This window comes from Macrotis lagotis, chromosome 3 (genome assembly GCF_037893015.1).
Source record: "Macrotis lagotis isolate mMagLag1 chromosome 3, bilby.v1.9.chrom.fasta, whole genome shotgun sequence".
Lineage (NCBI taxonomy): Eukaryota > Metazoa > Chordata > Mammalia > Peramelemorphia > Peramelidae > Macrotis > Macrotis lagotis.
The window spans coordinates 31,794,556-31,819,481 of record NC_133660.1 but is presented as its reverse complement, the minus strand read 5'-3'; the positions used below and the strand labels follow the sequence as shown (position 1 = coordinate 31,819,481).

General features: G+C 37.4%; 1 protein-coding gene across 3 annotated transcripts in view; it reads right to left on the bottom strand.

Moving 5' to 3' along the window:
• Nucleotides 1-24,926, bottom strand: part of LARP1B (La ribonucleoprotein 1B) — an 86,933-nt gene that overhangs the window by 48,260 nt on the left and 13,747 nt on the right. For 2 of the 3 annotated variants that reach the window (XM_074228387.1, XM_074228385.1), the window contains exons 4-10: nt 22,432-22,606; nt 16,941-16,991; nt 14,516-14,656; nt 8,521-8,664; nt 8,118-8,286; nt 4,188-4,332; nt 1,177-1,351 (exon numbers count right to left, since the gene is read on the bottom strand). In XM_074228387.1, the coding sequence (XP_074084488.1) occupies nt 1,177-1,351; nt 4,188-4,332; nt 8,118-8,286; nt 8,521-8,664; nt 14,516-14,656; nt 16,941-16,991; nt 22,432-22,606 (1,000 nt within the window). The remainder of the gene's footprint in view (nt 1-1,176; nt 1,352-4,187; nt 4,333-8,117; nt 8,287-8,520; nt 8,665-14,515; nt 14,657-16,940; nt 16,992-22,431; nt 22,607-24,926) is intronic. The other variant, XM_074228386.1, reaches the window with a different exon arrangement.

Genomic DNA, 24,926 nt, shown 5'->3' with positions numbered 1-24,926 from the left:
CAGACCAATGATCAAACAGCCTCAGAGTTTGGAAAATGCCTTCACATTCAAACCTATTTCTGTGACACTGCTGATGCACACAAGCCTGGCAGCAAAAACACCCACACTTGCTAGATTTCCAGGAGAGCTGGAGACTTTCCCTCATCCTGGAAAAGAGTAGCCCATGTAGCCCACTTCCATGTTGATGGGCAGGAGTCTATCAGACCACCAGCAGTCCTCTAGTCCACCTTAACATCAGCTCATAGGTGGACTTTCCATTGTAGTGTTGAACCACGCTCCTGCAACAGGAGGCAGAAAGCAGGCTTTCTTGTGCAGATGAGGACAGTCCCAGTTTCAGATCTGCTGGACCACATTAGCTCCAAAAGGGATTAGATTGACTTTTCAATGAGTCACCCATTCCACTGCATATTCCGTTCACATGACATCCAAGTACATCAGAAGATCATCCCACTGACTGAAAAAAGTTCTAGTACACATTTTTCCCGAGGCCGCATGCCTTAAGGATGCTCCAGGAAACCATCTAACACAAAGCAGTTTGTGAAGTGGAAGTCACAACCAGTTTTTAATCCACAAAGTGAGAATAACCTTATAGATAGGCCCTAATTCTGCTTTAACCAGAGTGTAGACAAGGTCTGTGTCCCTTCAAGTCAAGGTTGAAGCACATTGGCAGGGAAATTAAGGGAAGCTTGCATTGTAATTGCGTGTGCTCTACTATACCTGTATTGTGGAGAAAAGAATACTTTCCAAGTAGAAACACCTGGAATATTGCGCTATTAAATTTACTTGGGGGGGGGGGGGGGAAGATGGCATATCGTATCTGAAAATCCTCTAGCTGTTTTCCTTATTCATTTACAAAAATAGGATTAAATAATCATCAAAATCAAAAAGCAGTAAGGCAGAAACTTCATGCCTACCAAAAGGATGGAAACAATCTAAAAGAATGAAGGGTGATTGAAGAATACAGTTTCAACTTTAACTCTCAGATCCCTGCTTTTGGTAGTTTGTAGCTCTCTATGGGAATTACATGAATAAAATTCAGGGCATCGAAAGTCATAGTGTGAACTTTATTCTTTCTATTGAATCCAAAAAATGAAACTAAAAAAGGGACAGGATGATTGGGCCACATAGCCTTTCCTACTGCTAAACTGTCTGTTCTGGAAAAAGAAAAGCCGTTACCAGTATGTGAGCCAAAGGCTTTGCCTGGTATGAACTCTGGGCAGTCGATGAGCTGAGAGAAGTCAGTTTGTGGCACATTACGTGGAGGAGGGCCAGGAATTGGCCATTTTTCTGGTTCCACCTTTTTCCTCATCTTCTGGTCCACTATTTCCACTTCCGTACTGTCTTTCAAAGCCTAGATAAAAAATAAAATGGATGTTGACAGTTGAATGTGACTAAATTCCTAATATTTGGTCACACATTTGGCACAATCTCCTACTTTCTGATTAGACCTAGAGGCCTCTTGGCTTCCCAGGCTCCTCCTGAGCCCACGGTTCAAGCTCAACAGCAGTTGGCATGGCTTTTGAAAATCCAATATTCACTTCCACACCCAAGAAATAGTAGAGTAGGACGTCTGCAATTTTGATAGTGCCTCGAAAAATAAAACATCCCTTTACTACATTCTCTCAGGCACTAGTATAATACCTATGTGTCATCCACAATTAGACCTTTCCAAAACTAACCCAGTGAGGGGCGGCTAGGTGGCACAGTGGATAGCACCGGCCCTGGAGTCAGGAGTACCTGAGTTCAAATCCGGCCTCAGACACTTAATTACCTAGCTGTGTGACCTTGGGCAAACCACTTAACTCCATTGCCTTGCAAAAAAACCTAAAAAAAAAAAAACCTGACAAAATTAACCTAGTGAAAGAATAAATACCCAAGTTCAGGTAAGTTTTGAACTACTCAGGGCCCATTTTTTGCTTACTTTCTTGTTCTTCATTGCACTCTCAGAGACGGAAGCATGATGCCTTTTTTTAAAATCAAATAGTGTTCAAGCATAGATTTACTGAATACAATATTTTACTAATGCATTCCTATTCAGCGACATGACCCCTGTATTTAAAAAGCTGAACATGTCTGTTATCTCCTACCCTAGAGCCAAACTAAGGGAGGTCATTTCTATGTACCCATCTTTCTGTTCACAGGACCCTGCTTCTCACTGACTGTGAGCTTAGATAATGTGTGATAAAATCTGTTACAATTAAATACAAAATGAATAAACTCAGAGGGGATCCCTGCCCTCCCATGACTCACAGATTTGGTGACCCCAACTTCTAAGGGTAGTGAAGCCCTTTTAACGGTTTACTTCTCAACTATAAACGCATTATGTAAGGTTGGAGCTACTGTATTTTTACCTTTTTATTTTTTTACCTTAAGTCTCAGCTCAGTTGTCTAATCCTCTGTGCAACCTTCCAGGGTGCTGACTAATAGTTTTCTCACAAACATTTCTCAGATTTTTTTTTTGGTCTGGATTTTGCCTTCATTCCCTTTTACTCCCCAGATCTTTTTGTATATGTCATTTCTACCCATCCTCTTTCCCCTTCTCCAAAATTAAGTAAACTCCTTGATAGAAATGAGCTTTTTTGTTTTGGTATTTGTTCCACCTTCCAGAAACTTAGTAAATGTCTGTTCAGAGAATTGCTAAAAAAAAAAAGGAATTTTTACAAATTTAATTCTATTTCCTCACTAACAAAAGTATTGAAAACTGGTCTTTCTTTCTGATTGTCAGTCCTGACATCAGACCTGGAGATTAGCCTCACCCCAGAGTTTCCCCCATTTTCTAGCCCTGTGAAAACAGCTCCATGAGCAAGACCACCTCACAAGGACCTGGGCAAAGATGCCAAGATCCACTATGTCATGTCACCTTCCCTCATTACTCTACAGATTATCCTGAAAAGTTAAAAACATTAACAAATCACTAATCTTTTGATGAAACAGGGCTCTGAAATATAACAAGTTCTCTTAAACCAGAGTACATTTAGAACCACCAAGGTTAAGGAAGCTTTTATTTGTAGTATGTCAACAAACCCATGCCAACCTAAAGTTCCAAGGGACAGAGATCATAACTTATTGAATAAACTCACTTCTCTAAGGCACATAAAATACCATCTTCTATTTCCATTTTGCAAAAGAAAATTAACAGGAATCTAGAAACTAAATGATCATTGATGACCACTAAACAAATGGCCAATAAAGCTAGAATTAAAATTCTAAATCAAATTTTCTTCATTGATCTTCATTTAGAAGAAAAAGATGCAAAGGAATAAACAGCCTTTCAGTAACCCAAATACTAACCACAAATCCCTTTCTGGCTTTGTTCCTATCATACGGAGTCATGTAGCATACCCTCTACTCTGTCTTTCCCCAATCTATACACCTCCTCTCCAAAACTTCTTCACAACAGCAAACAATGAGTTTATAACAATGGCTTCTCCCTCTAGTAATGCAAACTACAACCCATCCTTGTTCTCCCCTCCTCTCTCTTAGAGGAAAAGTGCCCACTGTGACCCATGACCTTCCCAATGGTTCTACCTCATTCTTTTTCTAAGACTGGCTCACCCCCTTTCCTTGCCACTCAGTTCATAAATAATACTTGAACACTTCTACACAGTTCTTGCATTTTCCAGTTCTCTGCCAGCCTCCCACCCACTGTAATCTGTAACCCATTCACCTTTAATTCCTTGCTACATCTATTTTCTTCTTCAATACTAATTTCCAATGTTCTTTGCTTCTTGCTCTTATTATAAATAGAAATGTCCATAGGTCATTGTTAAATGCTCTATTAACATAAACACACACACAGTTATATGGCTAGTCAAAAGAAATACCTGAGGGAAAAACCCTTCCAAAAACATCTTCAGCTTGCCAGTCTCTGAAAGCTATCAGAAACCTTACTGTAACTACCAAAGGCAAGTGGCACAATGAAGGATACCAAGAACCCAATAGGCCTATATTATAAACTAATCAAATTATTGTCAATCTTTCAAGGTTTCACCTATAGCACAAGAGTCCCCATAGCATGAGATGATTCAGAAAGTTCTATTTAAATATGAAGGAGAATTTCAGGAGAGAGCTCCTAGTATGAACTTTCCTCATCCAGCAGTATCAATTTGATCATAGAAAAAAGAACACATGCTTCCCCCACAAAAACAGGAGATATAAAATGAAACGTTTTTAAATAGTTTAATTACCTCTAAAATTAGATTAACATTTGTAGTCAGGGCCTGAACACGGTGGAAACTGGCAATCAGAGAAATAGGCAAGAAACCTTGTTCGTCCATCTTCCTCCTAAGAAAGAAGTCTCGTTCCAAATTTTCTATACTGAAGTAATATTCACTGAAGAGAGAAATAAGGCAAACATAAGCTTAATTCTTTTATGGAAAAAAAGCAGTCAGTGTTCTTTACCATGTCTCATCTGCCACAAAACACGTTTTAGCTATGATTAGCAATAAAAATCATGTTAATAGTTATAAGCTAAATGCTAAAACAGTAACATTAGGAGAAAATAGCTAGCATAAAAGTCATGAAGTTTGGCTATAAAACCTAAGAAAAAAAATCTCACAATTTCCATGCCTTCCCTAAATTTGGTAAAAGCATATTTTAATAGGAAAATATAACTGTAATCTTTTGCAGTTGATTTAATTTGCCTTTCATTTTGCCCTTTATTCAAGTGGAAGGAAATGGGTGAATCTGCATTTTTCATAAAGCTGCAATTGATTTAACATAATTATCAGTCTTGCATACCAAAGTACTAAAAAATCAACCAGTCTCATTTATTCTGAGTTTCTAGGGGAAGGAAGTATTCTAGTTAAACTCTTATTTAATTAAATTGATTATCATTAAGGCAGCTAGGTGGCATAGTGGATAAAGCACCGGCCCTGGAGTCAGGAGTACCTAGGTTCAAATCCAGTCTCAGACACTTAATAATTACCTAGCTGTGTGGCCTTGAGCAAGCCACTTAACCCCGTTTGCCTTGCAGCCAAAAAAAAAACAAACTATAAATAAATATCATTAGGTTTAAATTTTCAAGTTTAATAACTAAGGCACTAAGAAAAAAGGTGCTGTAAAAGTATTCCTTTTTAGGCATTTCCTAAGTTTTATAAAGGATATACATTACATTTATGAACTGATATGTAGCTTTTCCAAGTCATTTCAAAATAAAATAAGTATCTTTCTTAGCCAACAAAAGAGCAGATTAAGCTTTATTGTTCATCACCTAAGTACAAGGTCCACAGCTTACACTGCTTTTTTATCTAAATGTTAATAGGCAAAACTACTGTCTGAAACAGTAAAAATCATTTGCTGACTAATGCCTCCATGCAAAGAATGTGAGATACCTAAAGGACAAGACTGAGTGGAACAGTTAAGAACAAAGGTCTTCAAGGCCACCATTCCAAGAGTAAAGGAACTAGACATGGCTTAAAGGTTTAAAGGTCTCCTGGAAGTGACCCTGAACTACGAGGACTTTCACCAAACAATAAATGTTTGCTAAAGAATCTGTCACATCCGGAAGAATAAATAGAAAATCCTAAGACATTAATGAAAGACAAATTTGTCACAGCCCTAGACAATCAAAGTTCTCAGACAGCAAGCCTCATATCAAAGGTAAGCAAAGAAAATTCCTAAGAGGAAAATTAAAATTTCTCAAAGAGATGTATCATTAGGGAAACACAGAAGGGAGAAAACAAAAAAGCCAAAAAGTTTAAGAACACCAAGAAAGCAAGTACTATCCCTTTCACTGATTAAAAAAAAAAAAGACTTGGAATTAATAATCAGCTTCCTTAACAAGAGAAACAATTAGTAAGTTAAAATTCCAGAATTTAGATTTTCCCAAACAGGCAAAGTTCAGAGTCTGAACTTTTCACATATATACTTATATGTATATGATACAATATAAACAAAATATAAACTAAAGATAATTTTTGGAAAAAATCCCAATGATTCCCATTCCTGAGAACAGTGGATTAGGAATCACAACTATTTTGCAAATTTTTAACTATTAAAACAACTTGAGGGAAGTTTATGTCCTGTTATCTCCAAACTCACCTTAACAAAAAAAAAGTTAAGAAATAAAAGCACTAGAATGTATTCTGAAAATTAAAATGACAGTGAAATATCATTAATTTCTCAAAAACAAAATTTAACAGGCATTCATAAAGTAAAAAAAATTCTAGAAAGAATATTTGGAATTTTCAACAAAGAACCAAGTGATTATGCTCTTTAGGATTTTTCATCTACTTGTCTTTTCAGAAATATAAATTCAATTCAGAATTCTACCCCTCACTTGAAAATGGTTGCTGTCATGCAATGTTGCCAAATGGCTAGTGACTATGACAGTTCTCAGACGATTCTGTCATAGCCACTGTCACCACTATAAAGCTTTGAACCATGACATGTCCACAGTCTTCCCTAGATCTAAATTGTCTAAAGAGAGCGCCAGTCATGGCTAGAAATGAAAAAGTATACAAACAAAAGTTTATTTAAAAGGCACATTTTTCTTCCTGTGCTATTCTGCACTATGTGAATTTTCCCCTAACTTGGTTTTATGAGCACAAGTACTTTAAGATTCAATTAACTGCTTTTTACTTCTTCAAATGAAAGGGGATAAAATTACATCTTTGGTGAATTCTGAAAAAAAAAATTCAACACTTAGCAGAAATTTCCCAGAGACAAAGGCTTTTTTTAAAAGACTCTACCCAAACTAGGTCTCTGTTCTCCAACAACCGAAGATCAATAAACCCAAGATAGCAAAACTGTCTTAAGTCTTGTACTAAAACCTGCCAAAAATCTGATGCTAAAAATAAAATATAAATGAAAACAAGTCCAAGAAATCATGAGCAATACTGTATCTGCCATTGTTCTAGAGTCAGAGGGGACATCATCATGTCCTACCTTAGAAGCTCTGGATTCTACACTGCATGACCAGAAATTGTGCCAACCCTCGAGTGGCTCTGCTCCTCCCTCACTTGTCTGAGGACAGTAGAGGCCGATTATCCTGACAAGGAGCTGCATGGCCACTGTCAGGTCTCAGAAGGGGCCTGGCAGCAAGAGTTACAAAAAAAAAAAAATCAAAACGGAATAAGTGGTTTGAGGTTGACAGCCATATGCCAGACACTTTCTGCCCATAAAAAGGCCTTTTTCTTCTTTTTTTTAGTGACCACTGTAACAAAGAAGCAAGAACAAAATGAATAAGCTGCTTCATGTATAATCTGAAAAATTCAATCCACTCCCAGAAGAGTGTCCAGCTGATTCTGATAAAAATATTTGCCAATAATAGGCAGAGTTCATTTTCTTTTTAAATAGTAAGACAGACTATTCAAGAATTTTCTTTTTACTAACCCCTCTCCAAACATCCTTCCTAACTGCATTTTACATGAAAACAAGTTTTTCACATTTCTGAAAAATTAAACACACAGTTCTTTTGGGAACACTGCCCCATCTCTCTCTTTTCCTTAAGTTAAAGGAGCAAAACCCTACTAATGTCTAAAAGGATTTTTTTCAAGACACAAAAGAACAGATAAGAGAACCTCTAAGTTAAAACTTAACAGGGAAAGGAGCTACTAAACTCCCTCTAGTGACAACATCTCAAAGTCAACCCAAACACTACTCAGAACAGGAGATCAAAAGCTATGCCGGAGAGGTCAAAATAAAGGAGAAAAGTAAATAAGGCCACACAGATTTAGAATTCACCCATCAGACAGATGCACAAGATCGTCACAACCATTTCCTTTCACTTTTCATTCAATTTATGAAATTAAGCACCCATCGAAAAAGGATGGGCTAACAACACTAGCTTTGACAAGGTTATAAACAAAATCTTAATTTAATCACATAAGAAATGTTGCTGTAATTAAAATTAGAAATAAAAAGAAGATTCCTTTGACATTTCCATCAATACTTCTTAGACATATTGGAGAGGAGAAAGGTCATTCATTTTTCCAAGAAGTCTGAGTGAAATACAGTCAATTTCATTAGAATGGAAATCCTTTTCAAAATAAAATCTGATGGAAAGTTCCTGTATTTCCCAATGTTACCAATGTTATTTTTTGAGAAACAGAAAATATGCTAATATAGAAGTCCCAAAAGTCTAACTCATCCACTGACACGTGCAATGTACTTACATTTGCCGCTTAATGTATTCTTTGAGCAACGTTTCATCCACAGAATACATCTGAACTCCTGTACCGTCATCATAGTAATACATCATGCTAGTGTTAAGTTCTTGTTGAAATGGCTGATCAGTTCTTTCACCATGTTGTTCTCGATAACCATACGAATATTCAAAATTCACTTCAAAAAACATGGAGGGAAAAAAAGGTTACTTAAAAGTTCAAGGTTAAATATTCATAATAAAAAACATCTCATTTTGCACTATCGTGACACTCCAACAACCAGTAAACATACCAATATTTAAATATTTAGGACAAAAACAGAAGATGGGAAACAAAACAGGTTAATGAAAAACAAATAATTTTAGTCCACCTTAAAGAAAACAAAACATAAACAAAACCATTTCAGTCATACTTCGAGGGTTTCCTCTGCCTCGTCCTCTTCCCCGGCCACGTCCTCTTCCTCGACCTCTAAAACAACCTCGAATATTACCACCTTCACTTCTCACACTGGAAACTTCATCCTGATCATCTCTTTTTTCTCTATCACGTCTCCAACCTTTTCAAAAGAAAATTAAAATCACTGTATCAATTGGTTTTATTAGAATTATGGGGTTTTTTGGTTACAAAGACAATCTCTGTAAATGTAAATATAACCAAAAACTGACAATTTTTAAAAAATAAAATGCAAGGTAAAAATGATACAGAGATCACATGACTTTTCTCACTAATTCTTTATAGATCTGAACTGAACTAAACATAATCTCAAGGGATTAAAATCAAAATAACCTCTAATTTGGTGTTCTTTTTCTTTTCCCTGAACCAAAATCAGACCCCATACAGAGAGAGACAATTTGAAATTATGGAAGAAATTAACAACTGTCTGCACCTAATGACAGTACCTCACAATTAAGCATACACGAGGGCAGCTAGGTGGTGTACAGCACCAGCCCCAGAGTCAGGAGGACCTGAGTTTAAATCTGACTTCAGACACTTAATAATTACCTAGCTGTGTGACCTTGGGCAGGCGTGTCACTTAAACCCACTGCATTGACCCCCCCCAAAAAAGAAAGAAAACAATTAAACATGCACCCCAACTCAAAGACAGAAACAAAGCAGGTGCCCATAAACTGAAGAGCTGAAAACAAAACTATGGTATAGGAATCAATTACTGTGTAATAAGAAATCAACAAGCTTGCAAGATTTGTAAGAAATGACAGAATGAAAAAAATGCCAGCCTCAGAGAACAACTTAAAGAGTTATAATATAAATGGGAAGATCATTAAAGGAAGTCCAACTCTTCTAAGTAAATGAAAACCTAGAAAAATGACCTTATAACCTTATGCTGGCTTGTTATAAGGTGTTTGAAAAGGGATGGGAGAGGGTTAGGGGTTTCCAGAAACAATTGTAATATAAAGGTAAAAGACATAATATTAAGAATTTACATCAACATATATTTGTGAACCTATAATGTTTTATCGAGCTTCTTTCTCCCTTATATCTGCCTCCATCCCAAAGCCCCCTATCCTCACCTCATCTCTCAGATTTAAGTGTGCTTTAGAGTAGAAACACACTAGAGATACTTTCAACCAAATTTTCTCACATTCCTGGATTATCAAAAGTCATCTAAAATCCCTAAGTGGAGTTAAGAGTTGCTTTAGGGGCCACCGAATTTAAAGGCTGACAGCCTTCAGCAAATGGATTTTCCTATAAGTTTTTTTTTTCTGATTCTTCAGAGACAGCAAGAAAAATGTCTTAGGAGCTCTCTGATAAAAACTCAAACTAAGGACTCTTAACTAAACTTTCGAGAGACAGAACCCACAGAGGGACCCAGTGAGGCAGTTCTCCTACTCAAGGTAACCTGGAAAAGAGCAGAAAGGCTCTGCTCCCCGGGGTCGGAGGGGTGGCCTGCCAGAGGGGTGGCCTGCCAGAGCCAAAGAACTTCAGCCTCCCGGAGGCAGCCCCAGGGCGCTGGGAGCCGGGGCTCACAGCAGTGGGGGAGTCTCCTAAGCTGCACACCGGGGAGCACTGGGTACAAAGTGGGGGAACAGCGGGGGACCTCTGCCAGAGCAAGAACGTGGAGCCCAGCCCTCAGGGCATATAGCCAGCAGCTTGGTCTTTCTGCAGCCCAAATCCAGGAAACAGAAGCAGGCGGAGCCAGTAAGCAGGAGACCCCAGGGCATGAGCCCATTGAGCTGAGGGCGGGGAGTGAAGAGAGAGACTACCTCTGGAACAGGACTCTGGGGCTCTGACCACATTCAGATCCTGATCACAGTCTAGGCCCCCCTACCTCAGCACCATGGCAGAGGGGGGTCGCATATGGTCATTCACAGACCAGGAGGGGGGACAGAGCCTCATACACTGAGACCCTTGTGGGAGTGTCCCAAAAGCTCAGGAAGCACCCCAAAAAAACAGGCTTAGGCTGGGAAAATGAACAAGCAAAGAAATAAGAGGAAGACCATTGAGAAATATTTTGCAAATGAGCCCAAGAAGGATCAAAATACTCAGTCTGAAAATGAAGCACAAGCTCCTGCATCTAAAGACTCCAAGAAAAAACAGAAATTGGGCTCAGGCTATGATAGAGCTCAAAAAAGACTTTGAAAATCAAATGAGGGAGTTGGAAGAAAAACTGGGAAAAGAAAGGAGCGAGATGCAGGAAAAACATGAAAATGAAGTCAGTAGCTTAGTCAAGGAAATCCAAAAAAATGCTGAAGAAAAAAGCATGCTAAAAACCAGCTTAGGTCAAATGGATAAAACAGTTCAAAAAGTTATTGAGGAGAAGAATGCTTTAAAAAGCAAAATTGGCCAGATGGAAAAAGAGATAAGAAAACTCTCTGAGAATAAATCCTTCAGACAAAGAATAGAATTCAGGGAGATTGATGAATTTACCAGAAATCAGGAATCAATACTTCAAAACCAAAAAAATGAAAAATTAGAAGAAAATGTGAAATATCTCATTGAAAAACCAACTGATATGGAAAACAGACTTAGGAAAGATAATTTGAAAATTATTGGAATACCTGAAAGTCATGATCAGGAAAAGAGCCCTGACATCATTTTCAAAGAATTACTACAGGAAAATTGCCCTGATATTCTAGAAGCAGAGGGAAAAATAGAAATGGAGAGAATCCACCGATCCCCCAGAGAAAGAGATCCCAAAAAACCAACCCCTAGGAATATTATAGCCAAGTTCCAGAACTCCCAAGTCAAAGAGAAAATATTACAAGCAGCCAGAAGAACACAGTTCAAATATCGTGGAGCTGCAGTCAGGATCACACAGGACTTAGCAGCAGCTACACTGGAAGCTCGTAGGGCTTGGAATACAATATACCGGAAGGCAAGAGAGCTTAGAATGCAGCCAAGAATGAACTACCCAGCAAGGCTGAATGTCCTCTTCCAGGGAAAAAGATGGACTTTCAATGAACCAGGGGAATTTCAAAGGTTCCTTTTGGACAAGGTTTGATCTTCAGATACAGGACTCAGGTGAAGCATGGAGATTGGAGGAGAGGGGGGAAATATGAGGGACTTAATGAGGATGAACTGCATGGATAGAAAAATGATACTGATAATATTCATATGAACTATCTCAGTTAATAGAGCAGGTAGAGAGAGCTTTTATAGTTGAAGCACAGGAGAAAGCTGAATTTGAAGATAAAATACGGTGTAAAAATGGAGTCAATAGGAAAAAAAAGGGAAATGGAAAGGGAGAAAGAAAAAGGAGAGGGGGAATAGTCCAAGATATTTCACATAATAAGATTTTTTTTTATTACAATGAGCTATTGCAATGATATGGAAGGGGGGGAGGCAAGGGGGAATGAGGGAACCCTTACTCTGATCAGAGATGGCTAGGAGAGGAAACAGCAAATATACTCAATGGGGTATAGAAATCTGGAGTAAGAAGGAGGGGGGAGCAGGGGGAAGGGGTGGGGATGTGAATAAAGGAGAGGATGGACCATGGGGGTTCAGTGGTCAGATATAACACATTTTCTTTTTTACTGCTTACAAGGGGCTGGGATTGGAAGGCCTGCCCAGGACCACGGGGCCAGGTGGATTCTGGGCCTCAGGGGTGGTATGGGGGGCTCAGGGCTTCTTGGCCCCAGGACCAGGGATCTGTCTGCTGTACTACTCAGCTACCCTACAGCAGAGTCAGAGTGAAAGGAGAGAGAAAATATAGTACATGGTAGTGGAGAAATAAGAAAGGAGGGAGTTGCGGTCAGCAATGGCAACGTCGGAAAAATATGGAAGTAACTTTTGTGATGGACTTATCATAAAGAATGTGATCCACTCACGACAGAGTTGATGGTGTTGGAACAAAGACTGAAGCACATTTTTTGTTATTATTTGGGGGAGGGTGCAGGGCAAGTGGGGCTGGATGGCCTTCCTGGAGCCACATAGCAGAATGATCTTTGGATGTCTGAGGCCGGATTCGGACCCAGGTGCTCCTGGATCAAGGGCCAATGCTCTGTCTGCCACCCAGCCACCCCTACTATTATTACTATTTTATTTTGGGTCTTTTTTTTTCCTTTCTTCTTTTTGGTTTTTGCAGGGCAGTGGGGATCGGGTGGCTTGCATGTCACACGGCTGGGTGATTATTGGGTTTATGAGGCTGGATATGGACTCGGGTGCTCGTGGCTCCAGGGCTGGTGCTTCGTCCATTGCGCCACCTGGCCATACCTACAATTATTACTATAATTTTTTTAATTTTAATTTTTTTCTCTCCCCTTTACTTTTTCGCCCAAGCAAGTCTATCTATATTCATGGGGGGAGGGGTATTTTGCTTACTTGTAAACAAGTATATTTTATTAATGTAAAAAAAAACATTTGTACAAAATGAGAATAAAAAAAACATTAAATTAAAAAAAAAAGAAAGAAAGAAATCATGATCAGCCAGACTTCAGAAAAGTCTGGAAAGTCTTGCATGAATTGATTCTGAGTGAAGTGAGCAGAACCAGAAGGACATTTAACACATTAACAGCAACATTGTGTGATGATCAAGTATGATGGACTTGCTCAACTCAGTAGTATAATAATTAAAGACAATTCTAAAGGACTTGTGATAGAAAATATCATTCACAAACAGAGAAGGAACTATGGAGTCTGAATGCAGACCAAGCTTCCTATTTTCAATTTTTTTCAATTTGTTTTATGTTTTTTCCCCTCTTATGTGTTTTTGTTCAGATTTTTCTTTCATAACATGATCAATAAGGAAATATATTTAACAAAGTTATACATGTTTAACCTATATCAGATTGTTCTCTGTCAAGGAGAGGGGGAGAGAAGAGAAGGGGAAAATGTAAAATTCAAAAACCTCACAAAAAATGATTTTAAACAATCTTTAACAATTTAAACAAACTAATTTAAACAAACTATCTTTACATGTAATTGGAAAAATAAATAAATTTAAAATTAAAAAACTGAAAAAAAAAGAATAGCTCTCTTGGGGGCAGCTAGGTGGCGCAGTGGATAGAGCACTGGCCTTGGAGTCAGGAGTACCTGGGTTCAAATTCGGCCTCAGACACTTAATAATAATTACCTAGCTATGTGGCCTTGGGCAAGCCACTTAACCCCATTGCCTTGCAAAAACTCAAACAAGTTGTTCAGGGACAAGATTAGAAAGAGCTCATATAGTATCAGGGAAGAGAATTGCATTAGCAGTTGTTGCCTCAACACCAAACTATTTTCAACCACTCTAATGTATCAGAAGTTACTCTTACAAACAGAATTCATTTCATATCGTTAAATTGGTCATTCCTTCCTATGACCCTAGCTGACCAAATAGTAAATATTTTTACTGAACCTACAAACTTTTATTTCGATTTATAACTAAGGAAATGGAACCCAATAGAGGCATAGGGAAACTGTTCCTTAAGTCATGTGCTACTGCTGAAACGAGGAAGAATTCCACACTTGGAAGTATATGCATTTATTTCAGATATACTTTTAAACACTCAATAGAACACAAATACAAAATATTCTGATGCTATTATTTTAAATGTCTTAACAAAAATCTAGGCTTACATGCTATCATCTACACAAAGTAGTTTGCAAACCTGAATGTTTTATCTACTGTGAAAATCAGCATGCTTATGGACAGGGACTAGACCTGTCAATTCTCTGGTACAAGCAATTCCTAAGTCAAGAAACCTCAGCCCCCAGGGCCAGGCCACACCTTAGTTGTCTAGAACATGGAAAGGTCAAAAAATGCCTTGCCCAGAACCCCAAGAGACTCCCTTACCCGTTAGTCCATAGCCATTATGTCAGAGGAAGGACTCCAACCTAGAACTCCTTCCCCTCTCCATCCTGCTATTGTTAGCTTATATAAACATAAGGGTAACAAAAATCTTACCTATGACCAGTAAGTCTGATGATAATATATCTTTAGCCCTTTTTACCACGAGAAAGGCACTTACTTCGTGAGTCATTTCGTCGGTTGTTATGTGCTGACTTATTTGCTTCTGGTTGAGATCTTGAACTGTTCCGTGATCCTGGTCTTTCTTGGCTATCAGGTCTTACATCATCTAAATGTAGTGGTACCCACTTGTGCTTATTTGCTTAAAGAATACAAAACAGAATCTCTTTGAATAATAATTACTACTTTTTTCTAATATTAAAAAAATCTGAAAAATCATATTGCTAGTATTTAGACATTTTGAAAATTGAATACATTAATTTTTGGAAATTAGGAAGAAATATATCACCTAAAACCAGTATTTATTGAATTTGAATAATTTTAAAAATAAAACAAGTAAAAAGTGAACAAGCAATTCTCAAAAAATCTATTTGCAAATGAAATTAAATATGAAAATAAAGGCAAAAAGAAGGTTACTATGCTTATCTATTCTTAATGAGACACCTAATACTTTTTTAAAAAAAAAATTAAATTCTTAAAAATTAAATTAAATCTGCATAAAGTGCCTCTCCTAAAGATATAACCAAGTATTTGGAAAGAAGGGTGGAAATCAGTGTTAGAATACATAAAACATTCTTCTTTTGGATCCATAAATTACTCCAAACTTTTGTATTTCATCTGAGAAAAAATTGTCTAAAGATAGAAACTACTATTATGAGAGATTGGAAGCAGTGATATCTCCTTCCCACCCCCTCTCTACCCATTCAGGTCCTGAGGAGGTAGAGGCCTACCATCTTCAGTGTAACTATAGTTGTTAATTGTAAATGCAGTAAAGAAACATCCTTAGAAATCAAAACTACCTCTTTTGTTTTTATACCATCTTATATTATAACACCAATATCTCATTTTTGCCTGGGAATTACTGGAGAATGAGGTGTTACTTATCACTTTTAACTTCCCAAGTTTGGTAAATAGCTTAATTTCAATGGAGCAAAAGGAGCATAATGTAAAGAATTACAGAAAGACTAGTATGATACAGTTAAAGGATTAAAAAAAGGGCAATTAGATCAGTATACCCAAGGGTTAAAACTATATATATATATATATATATATATATATATATATACACACACACACACACACACACACACACACACACACACACACACACTTTGTATATAAAAAGTATATTTACACAGGTGAATGCTTTCTTTTCTCATTCTTACAGATGACTAAGTATTTTTGAGGCTCTCCAATAAATTCTCTATCTGACTTATCTCCAGACATCTGTTTCCTGTTTGCAGAGGAGCTCCATGGGAGCCCCTGGAGAGAAGGCCTGCTGTCTTTGACCCTTCTTTTGTCTTCAGAGGGCTTCACAGAGTGCCAGTTATATGTGTACTGACAGGCACAGAAAACCATTCCCTATTTCCGTGAAAGGAAGCTGAGCATCACTTCACTTCTATGTAGTGACACACGGCCCTGTGTCTTCCTGTGCCATGCCATACTTTCACACAAGCAAACAGGAGGAGAAAAAAGGGTGAGAAAAGTTCAGTCAAACCATGTGGGGCACCTTCTACTCCGTGACATGCTAGATATGGAACAGAAGAGAAGGCCTCAAGGATGAATACTTAAGGAGCTTAACAGATTTAACAAGTTCTTTCTAAAAATAATGCAAACACCCTCTTTCTAGAAGGCTGTGAAGCACTCTAGATAATCAAATAAAATCAAATTTCTCAAGAGTCGGAGTGAAATTCAAATGTTGTATTTTGGAATAGAAAAGGCATCTCAGATCACAATTTGGCCTGTTTGAAATCTAAAATAGCCCCAAGGCCCCAGGAAGACACTGGGCAGTATCAAAATGGTAATTGGGGTGGGGGTGGGGGGGAAGAGGCAGAAGGTAAGAAATGGGTCCAGGAAGGCAGAGGCAATAAATATGCCTCCTTTTTATTTCTACCAAAGACCCTGGTCATGTCTCATCTGGCAGTTTATTAAAGACTACCAGTGCTGATGAGAAAAGGACGACTTCTATGGAACCAGACTGTAACTTACAGAATTCCCAACCAGTCATCCTAGCATAAGCTAGTCCCTCTCAGTATGATGAAGCCTCATTTAATCTCCACCCCTCACCCACTTGAAGATGAGGATGGAGAAAGGAGGCAGTAATGATGGGCTCTTGCCCACCTGGTCCAGGGACCCTTTCAAACACATCCCAGAGGAATCCTGAAGCCTTCAGTTATTTTCCTTTTCCATATTCCTGCCTCCTGAAGGTTCTCTCTGCTTCTCTCCTGCTGTGGTTTAAGGAGTCTGGGAAATGCTGAATGACAATCCAATTGGACTTCCCCCCCAGAGGGAGGGGCAGAGCTCTGAAAAGAGAAGCTTAAGAGAGCTTTTCAATTCCTTCCTGTATCAGGGAGGTTTTGCCTCAGAATGTGCAGAGCTTTATTATATTTTTATAATTAGAAATAACAAAACCATAATGGATTTACCTGAAATTGAAAAAGAAGTCCTCACACAGGATACAGAATATGGCAGGTTTCCTGTAGGGTGGAGCAAGCCACCAAGAACACATCAGCTCCATCCTTTACCTTTCAAACTGGATGGCTAAATGAACTCAAGCTCATAACTTTGTCCTATCCTGATTTGCAACCCAAATTCAAGCAGTCCCATTTTTCAAAGGACTTTAATTATTACTCAATAACAATAAGTTTATTTTTCAAAGTCTTCACTCATTTTTCTATTTCAAAAGCAAGGCCCCAAATAGAGAATGGCTTCTTAAGGGATTTAAGAAGGAAGTAGTTCCTGCCACTTAGCAAATAATTTAATTGAAAACAATACAAATCCCTCAGGCAGGCTGACTGGACAAATTTCTGAACTAATGCCCATTCAAGGTAAAGACATGACTGCCCTTCCTTCTACAATCTGTATGTAGACATGTATGCAGGCATGTGTCTATGTATCCATATATGAGTGTGTTCATTGCATTTCATCTTTTTTTTCTCCTTTAAGGATCTAATTTAAGGGTGGAGGTGGAAAAGAACTAAGAAAATAATTTTGGTCAGAGGCCTAAATTCAAAAGCTTTTGTTCTGCATATCAAGTCCTTGGGGAATTTGTAAGTAGAACTAGGTGCTATAATGTTCCTTATTTTAGAACAACTGCTTTTCACTGCAGGGATCTCATCCCCCAAATTCCTTTCACTCTTGAGTAAAAGTTCAATAATCACATTATGGCTGGTTTAATTTGTTTTAGAAATAAAATTTACATTTCAGTATCGCTGGAGCTTGGGTACTAGAGAGAAATGACACCCCCCTAGGAAGTAGGAAGTAATCAGAATGAATAGTGCCTGTGTGCTCATTGTATAGAATATTTATCAAGGATAACAGGATCACATGGGGAGTTAAGAGACTCAATTTCTAGTTTCAGTTCTACCATTAACAATTGTCTCTGAAACAGTCACTGTGAACATTTCCTAATTTCCTAATGGTTTTCTAAAGAAGGTTAGACAGACTATTATCCAAGATCCTTTCCAGTCTTACAATGGAATGTTTTTAATATCTGAAACAATTGTAATATTTTGAATGATAGGAAGGTTCTAAGATTTATTGCATTTGCTTTTTATGATGGCTGCTGCTATCTATTATTTATTACTGGCCAAAACTGAGGACTAACTAAACACTTGTAACCTTGGGGACTATCAGCCTCTAAATGGAAGGAAAATAATTGGAGAATATGGCAATATTGATAATTACTCAGTGTCTTTTATGAACTATTGTATTTTTCACAACTTGGGTTTACTCATAAATCTCAATGTAAGTATTTTAGAGAAGGCAAAGGTCTAAAATAAGACCAACCCAACCCCCTATCCAATATCATGACTAGGGGAAGATACATTTAAAAGCCCAAACCAGTAAAAAGCCTATTAAAATCCTAAAGAATCTCCTTTCTAGAAGACTGGAAGGTTGTGAAGGGGAAGAAAAGATAAGGGATCCTACTGGGGCACAATGTTTGTACAACACTGCTGCTGTTTTTATGGGTTTGGGGAATTTTTGTTTTGTTACAAGGGTTCAATCTGGGGAAAGGAAGGATTGAATTCTTCTCCCTAGAAATGACTGAAATAAAGGCATTACTAACAATTTTTTTTTTAAATGAGGGGGAATGGGAGGAAGCAGAGAAGCTAAAAAGAGAAGACTCTTCTCTCCTAATTTACCCTTTATTCTATATTTCTCATCTTTCTAGAATACCCTCAATTTTTATTCTTCCAAGGAAAATTTTCAATCATCTTTAAAAGCCCATACAAATGTTTATGTAATTTTCTTAAGAGTTAAATAGAATAAAACAGAATAAAAGTTTTGGGTAACATTTATGTATTTACCAACTTCTCTCACCTTCCTTATACACACAAACTGGATGGATGATAATCCTCAATGTCTTAAGTTTTGTTTTTGCAAAACTGTATCCTAGTCTTTAACAACTCTGATAGAAAGTTTTAAGAAAAGAAAACTTTCTCTGCTAAGTCTTTCTTCTTTGTTTAGGTTTTCATTTACTTTATTAAAAAAAGGGGGGGGACATCTTTTGCTTCACAAAAGTTTCCCTTAAAGAGCTGAGTTTGCCAAACTCCTTCCAAAGAGTGAGGGAGCGTAGTTCAGAGATGAGACCTATGGATAAAATAATCAGGATTCCTGGGTCTGCTCCTGACTGCCACTTGTGACCTGATATTCCTTGACTTCTATGGACCACAATTTCCTCAGCTGCAAAAATATGTCCAGATTTCCTTACTGTCACAAAGAACGCTTGATGTCTACTAGACCATATACTATGTGACATTGGGACATTATCTTTAATATTATACAGCAATGATTAATAGATTAATAGTCATTCAATGATTTGATTTGAAAACTTTTTTTTTCTTAAGGAAAAATGAATCTAGGGGGTTTGAGCTGCAGTCCACACTCCTTGAATTCTAATGGTATGCCATGGAGACCAAAAAACAAAAAGCTAAATGTGAGCTCATATTGCATTTAAATCAAGTCAGTGTATCCAGTGGGAAAAAGGTGACAGTCTTTTACTACCATCGTGTTTTCAGTCCTGGTCAGAGCAGGCCTAAAATATTTCTGCTGTGGACATCACAACTTAAGAAGACCATTCATGGTCAGCTGGAGAGCCAACAGGAAACTGGATAAATTTCATTTGGAAAAGATGGGAGAGAAGGGAAGGCAGTGGAGATACTGCAAGAGTGATTTGAATGACCAGCCTGTCAGTGCTGCAGAGGGCCATTTTTAAGAAATAGTGACACCTCTCCCTTACTAAAAGTTTTCACAGAAAGACTCACTGGTTAGGGAGGTAATAAAGAATCTGTTTTTAGAACCAGGACTAGATAGACTCCAAAGTACCTTCTTATCCATTCAAATTATCTGACTCAATTGTAAAATTCAGTTTTACTACTGATTTCTTATTTTGCATATAAAACTAACCAATCTAACTGCCAACTAACCCCCTACCAGTGACCACTGATACATAATGCAGAAGCATGGCTCAGGACTAAAGAAGGGTTTCAAATATCCTGATTTTCAAAAGAACAGTGGAATGAAATATGAAAACTAAAACTTCTTCCTAGAAAAAAATATTAGAATATATATTCAAAAATTTAAACATCTAATATACCATGGAAACAATGTAAAGACAAACAGACTACATTCTGTGGGGGTGGGGGGAGGGAAGAAAGAATGGGGGGAAAAGCGTAAAACTCTAAATAAAATCTTTCTTAAAAAGTCAAAAAAATTCAAACATCTAGAAAAGGACAGTGGGATCATCAAAAGCTAACAGGATCATTATTATGGCAATGTTTGCTTGATTACATATATATAAAACCTACATCAAATTTCTAGCCTTCTTGCTACCTGTGATGAAGAATACCATCTGTATCCACAGAAAGAATTGTGGAGTTTGAACAAAGACCAAATATTATTACCTTTAAGTTTAAAAAAAAAACTGTTAATCTTATTATATAATGTTGTTATCTCTTATACTTTATTTTCTTCTTTAAGGATATGATTTCTTTCATATCACAATCAACTTATATCAATGTATACCATGGAAACAATGTAAAGACTAACTAACAGACTGCCTTCTGTGGGGGGGATTGGAAGCAAGATTCAGGGAAAAATTGTAAAATTCAAAATAAATAAAACCTTTCTTTTATTACAAGAAAATTTTCTAGCCTTCTCAACATGTACACTGGGGAAAATACAATACTAAAAAAAATTTTTTTTGAAAATAGTACCACCAGGGTGGTGCAGTAGATAGAGCACCGGCCCTGGAGTCAGGAGTACCTGAGTCCAAATCCGGCCTCAGACACTTAATAATAATTACCTAGCTGTGTGGCCTTGAGCAAGCCACTTAACCCCATTTGCCTTGCAAAATCCTTCAAAAAAAAAAAAAAGAAAGAAAATAGAACCATGGGTCACATAAGACTTAATGAACACTTATCTTTTTTTAAACTTACAAGAGCATTAAAGCTGATTCAAACAAGTTACTGAGTTATACACTTTACCTTACATAATCAAGAAAATTTGTGACAGTTTCATCTGTATCCTTGTAACCAAGGAGGGATATGGTCCAGCCAATACTTCAGAATGAATTGAATAGTCATTTAATGGTTCCATTAAATGGTTCTCCAACTTGGGAGACTGTGTGGTATGAATTATGCTTGTGTCATGCTGTTCAGATGGTCTAGAAAGCAAGTTTATTCAGTTTGCAGTTGAGAACGAAAAACTGGGAAGAATAGTTAACACACGGGTTACTACAGAAGGATCCAAAAAGGCCTCAGGAGGCTGGGAACACTGGGCTCAATCAAATAAGACAAAATGAGCTAAGATTTTACACTGGGTTTCCAAAAAACCAATTTCACAAGTACAAGATGGAAGAGTTTTGGTTATCCAGTAGTTATTTGAAAAGATGTCAGGATTTTTTGGTAAACTCCAAATGAATCCAAAAATAAGGCATGGCATCCCAACCAGGTAAGCAATCATCAGTTACTAACTTTGTTTTTCTGTCTCTTATATATAAGAGCTCATTTGTAGTGTTACATTCAGTTTAGGGCACCACCCTTTTGATGACTAGAGAATAATCAAAGAAATACCACTCTGACAGTGATAAGCCCCAAGATCATACTGTAAGAGGGCAGGCTTAAAAGAAACCGGAGAAAATTAGCATGAAGAAAATACATGGTAGAATGTGATAATGGCTAAATATTTTTAAAATCCTCATGTAAAAAAAGGGATTATCCTTGTTCTTCCTGGCACTAGAAAGCAGACCTAGGGTCATGGGTTAAAGTGGAACAGAAGTCGATTTGTTGCTTCCTAACAATTGTAGCTACTCCCAAAATGAAATGGGCTATCTCAGAAGACAAGTGATTTCCCTCTCCTAAGAAAATGTTTCAGGCAAGGCTAGACTGTAGAAGGGATTCTTGTTCAGATGCAGACTGGATCACATCAGGAATTCCCTACCTTTTTTATTCCATGTGAGCCCTGTGACAACCTAGTAAAGACTGTGGCCCTTTTCTTACAATGTTTATAAATACCTTAAGATAAAATACATTTGATTACAAAGGACACCAATTTTATTGAAATAGTAATCAAATAGTTTAAAAATAGTTTACAAACTCCAGATTAAGAGCCCAGGTCTAAATTTTCAAGATCCCTTTGACCTCCAAAATATGACTAAAAAGGAAGGAGTTCCTTCCATTTTATTTCAGGTTAGTAATTTTCTTTTCATAGGAAAAAAACTATGGTGATAAAAGTCACGAAAGTAAAAATACTAAGGATACTGGCCCTCAGGGAAAACTTCAAAAAATGAGAGGCTCTTTTCACTCAAAAGAACTGGTGCTTCCCTCCCCCCATCCCCAAGCACTAATCATACAAGACTTTTTTTTTCATTAACATTTATTCTTCAAGAAAATATCAAAATAATCTAGGACCAACCTCTTTTTCTTTGATTGTTTGACTGAGCCTCATCTTCACTGACATTTTCTCCAGGGCCATCAAGTTTAGCTTCTCGGTTCTCTTTACTTTCACTGTTGGTTCTCTTTTCAATCTTCTCTTCTTTTTCTTTTCTGTTTTGTGGTTTCTTATTTGGTTGATTGGTAACATTTTGACACTGCAAAAAATTGATGAATGGATTATCATAAAAATAAACAACCTGATCATTCTAGTTAGAGCTATTCAAAAATGTGATGACATAAAACTGTCATAATTAAAATCAATTAATCAACAAAAATGTCATTGAGAGCTAAGATTATACTAATTCCTATAAAAGCTACTGCCCAAATTTATCTTAGCTTTTTAAAAAATCTAAGGAGGTGGGGCAGCTAGGTGGCGCAGTGGATAAAGTACCAGCCTTGGAGTCAAGAGTACCTGGGTTCAAATCCGGTCTCAGATACTTAATAATTACCTAGCTGTGTGGCCTTGGGCAAGCCACTTAACCCCAATGCCTTGCAAAAACCTAAAAAAAAAAAAAAAAAAAATCTAAGGAGGCAACTTAAAACATCTGAATAAAATGATTCCATTAATGTGAAACATTTGCTAGATAGATGACTAAGAAAACCTACAATGCTCAGTTGTTTTTTTAGTAGCTGAGTCTATATAGATGTTAAACTATATGACATAATAGAGGACAGAGAGCTGAGTTACTCTAGGTTCAAGTCCTCTCCACAAATGTATAGAAGCATTGTATTACTTCAGCAAGTGATCTGACCTCTACTGATCCAAGAAACTTTTGTCAGATTCTAAATTATATACAAATTGCTAATCTGCTAGTAGTGAAAGGAGTTCTAGATCAGGAGATCCCAAACTGATGAAATCACAGGTTTGGGAAAGTTCTCATCAAGGAATTATCCTGATTTTCAGTAAAATAAATAGAATCTACAGATTTAAACCAATTTAAGTTTACATTTTGTCAAGCACAGTTTCATTAAGACAACATCCTGGGATAGCTAGGTGGCATAGTGGATAAAGCACCGGCCTTGGAGTCAGGAGTACCTGGGTTCAAATCTGGTCTCAGACACTTTATAATTACCTAGCTGTGTGGCCTTGGGCAAGCCACTTAACCCCATTTGCCTTGCAAAAAAACAAAACAACAACAACAAAAAAAAGACAACATCCCTACCAAGAATGCTGGATGCCAGGGTTCATGTCTGGGGTAAACCATTAGAATCTCAATAAAATTCCTTAGATCTATGTCAATTTCAAAGAACAGTATGTTCTGTTTAGTCACCAATAAATACCTAATATTTAGAAATCAAAAATACACCATGAAATTCTCTTAAGCAAAAACCCTGAGCACCTAGTAACTGGCAAACATCACACACTGGTCACATGTTTCTAAAATCATTGATTAACACCAATGTTCTGACCAAGAAAGAAAGAATGTAATGGGGGGGGGGGGGGGGGAGATAATGCTTACTTTCACAAGATAACTGTAGTAATGTGAAAATACATTGGGAAAGATTGAAAAAAAAAGCATGTAAAACCAAAAGATCACTAAATGGAAGTCAAACTGAATAATTTTTTAAAATCCTTGATAATCCTTGCAAAATGATACTAGAACAAGCCTTCTCTACGGAGGGGGGGGAATCTCTGAAGTCAGAATATGGGATAAATTGATATAGTCACTGGATCAGATGTCATGGCTTAACTGTGTTTGTCAGAAGAGCAGGGAATGGTCTTTTCTCCCAGAAATTGCAGATGTAAAGACAAAAGGCATCAGTAAAACATTTTTAAACCATCTTCCAGCCAAAAGGAGTGTTTGTGAAAATATCAATCTCGTTCTTAATAAAGGGTAGTGGATCTTCAGACAATGAGATCTACAATAGTGTCAGGCATGATCACTGTGTCAGAAACAGAAGGATCAATCAATTGAAAAAAAGACACACACACACACCCCCACACAAAAAGAATCCATTTTTTTTACAAGTATATGCAGCAGCTAGTTCTTCTAGGAGTCACTACCAATCACTCAGCTTGGTATCTCAAGTTTTTCAGAACCTAGGCCCAGGCCTATCCTTCCAGATTTACTCCAGGTATTTCCCTCCAACAACTCTTATTTTAGCCAAATGGGCCATTCCTCTATTAATTCATTCAATTCTATGCCAGGGACTTTCCTCTATTTCTAGGTTCTAGCTCCTTCCCTTGACCTGATGCTATCAAAAATCTTAGCCTCTTCCAAGTGTATCAGCTTAAGTACTACTTTGGAGGAAAAACTTCCCCGATGCCCTGACTTGTTAGAATTCTCTCCTTCCACAAAATACATGCAACAATGCTGGTTTGGTGTCAAAAAGACTTGAGGATTCAAATATTCCTCTCATTATTTACTGGATGTGTAACACTAAGCAAGTCACTTTGTGTCAGGTCAACTTGATTGGGGGAGAGCTCCTCATACTGGAAAAAAAAAAATCACTGACAAAATAATCTGCATTACA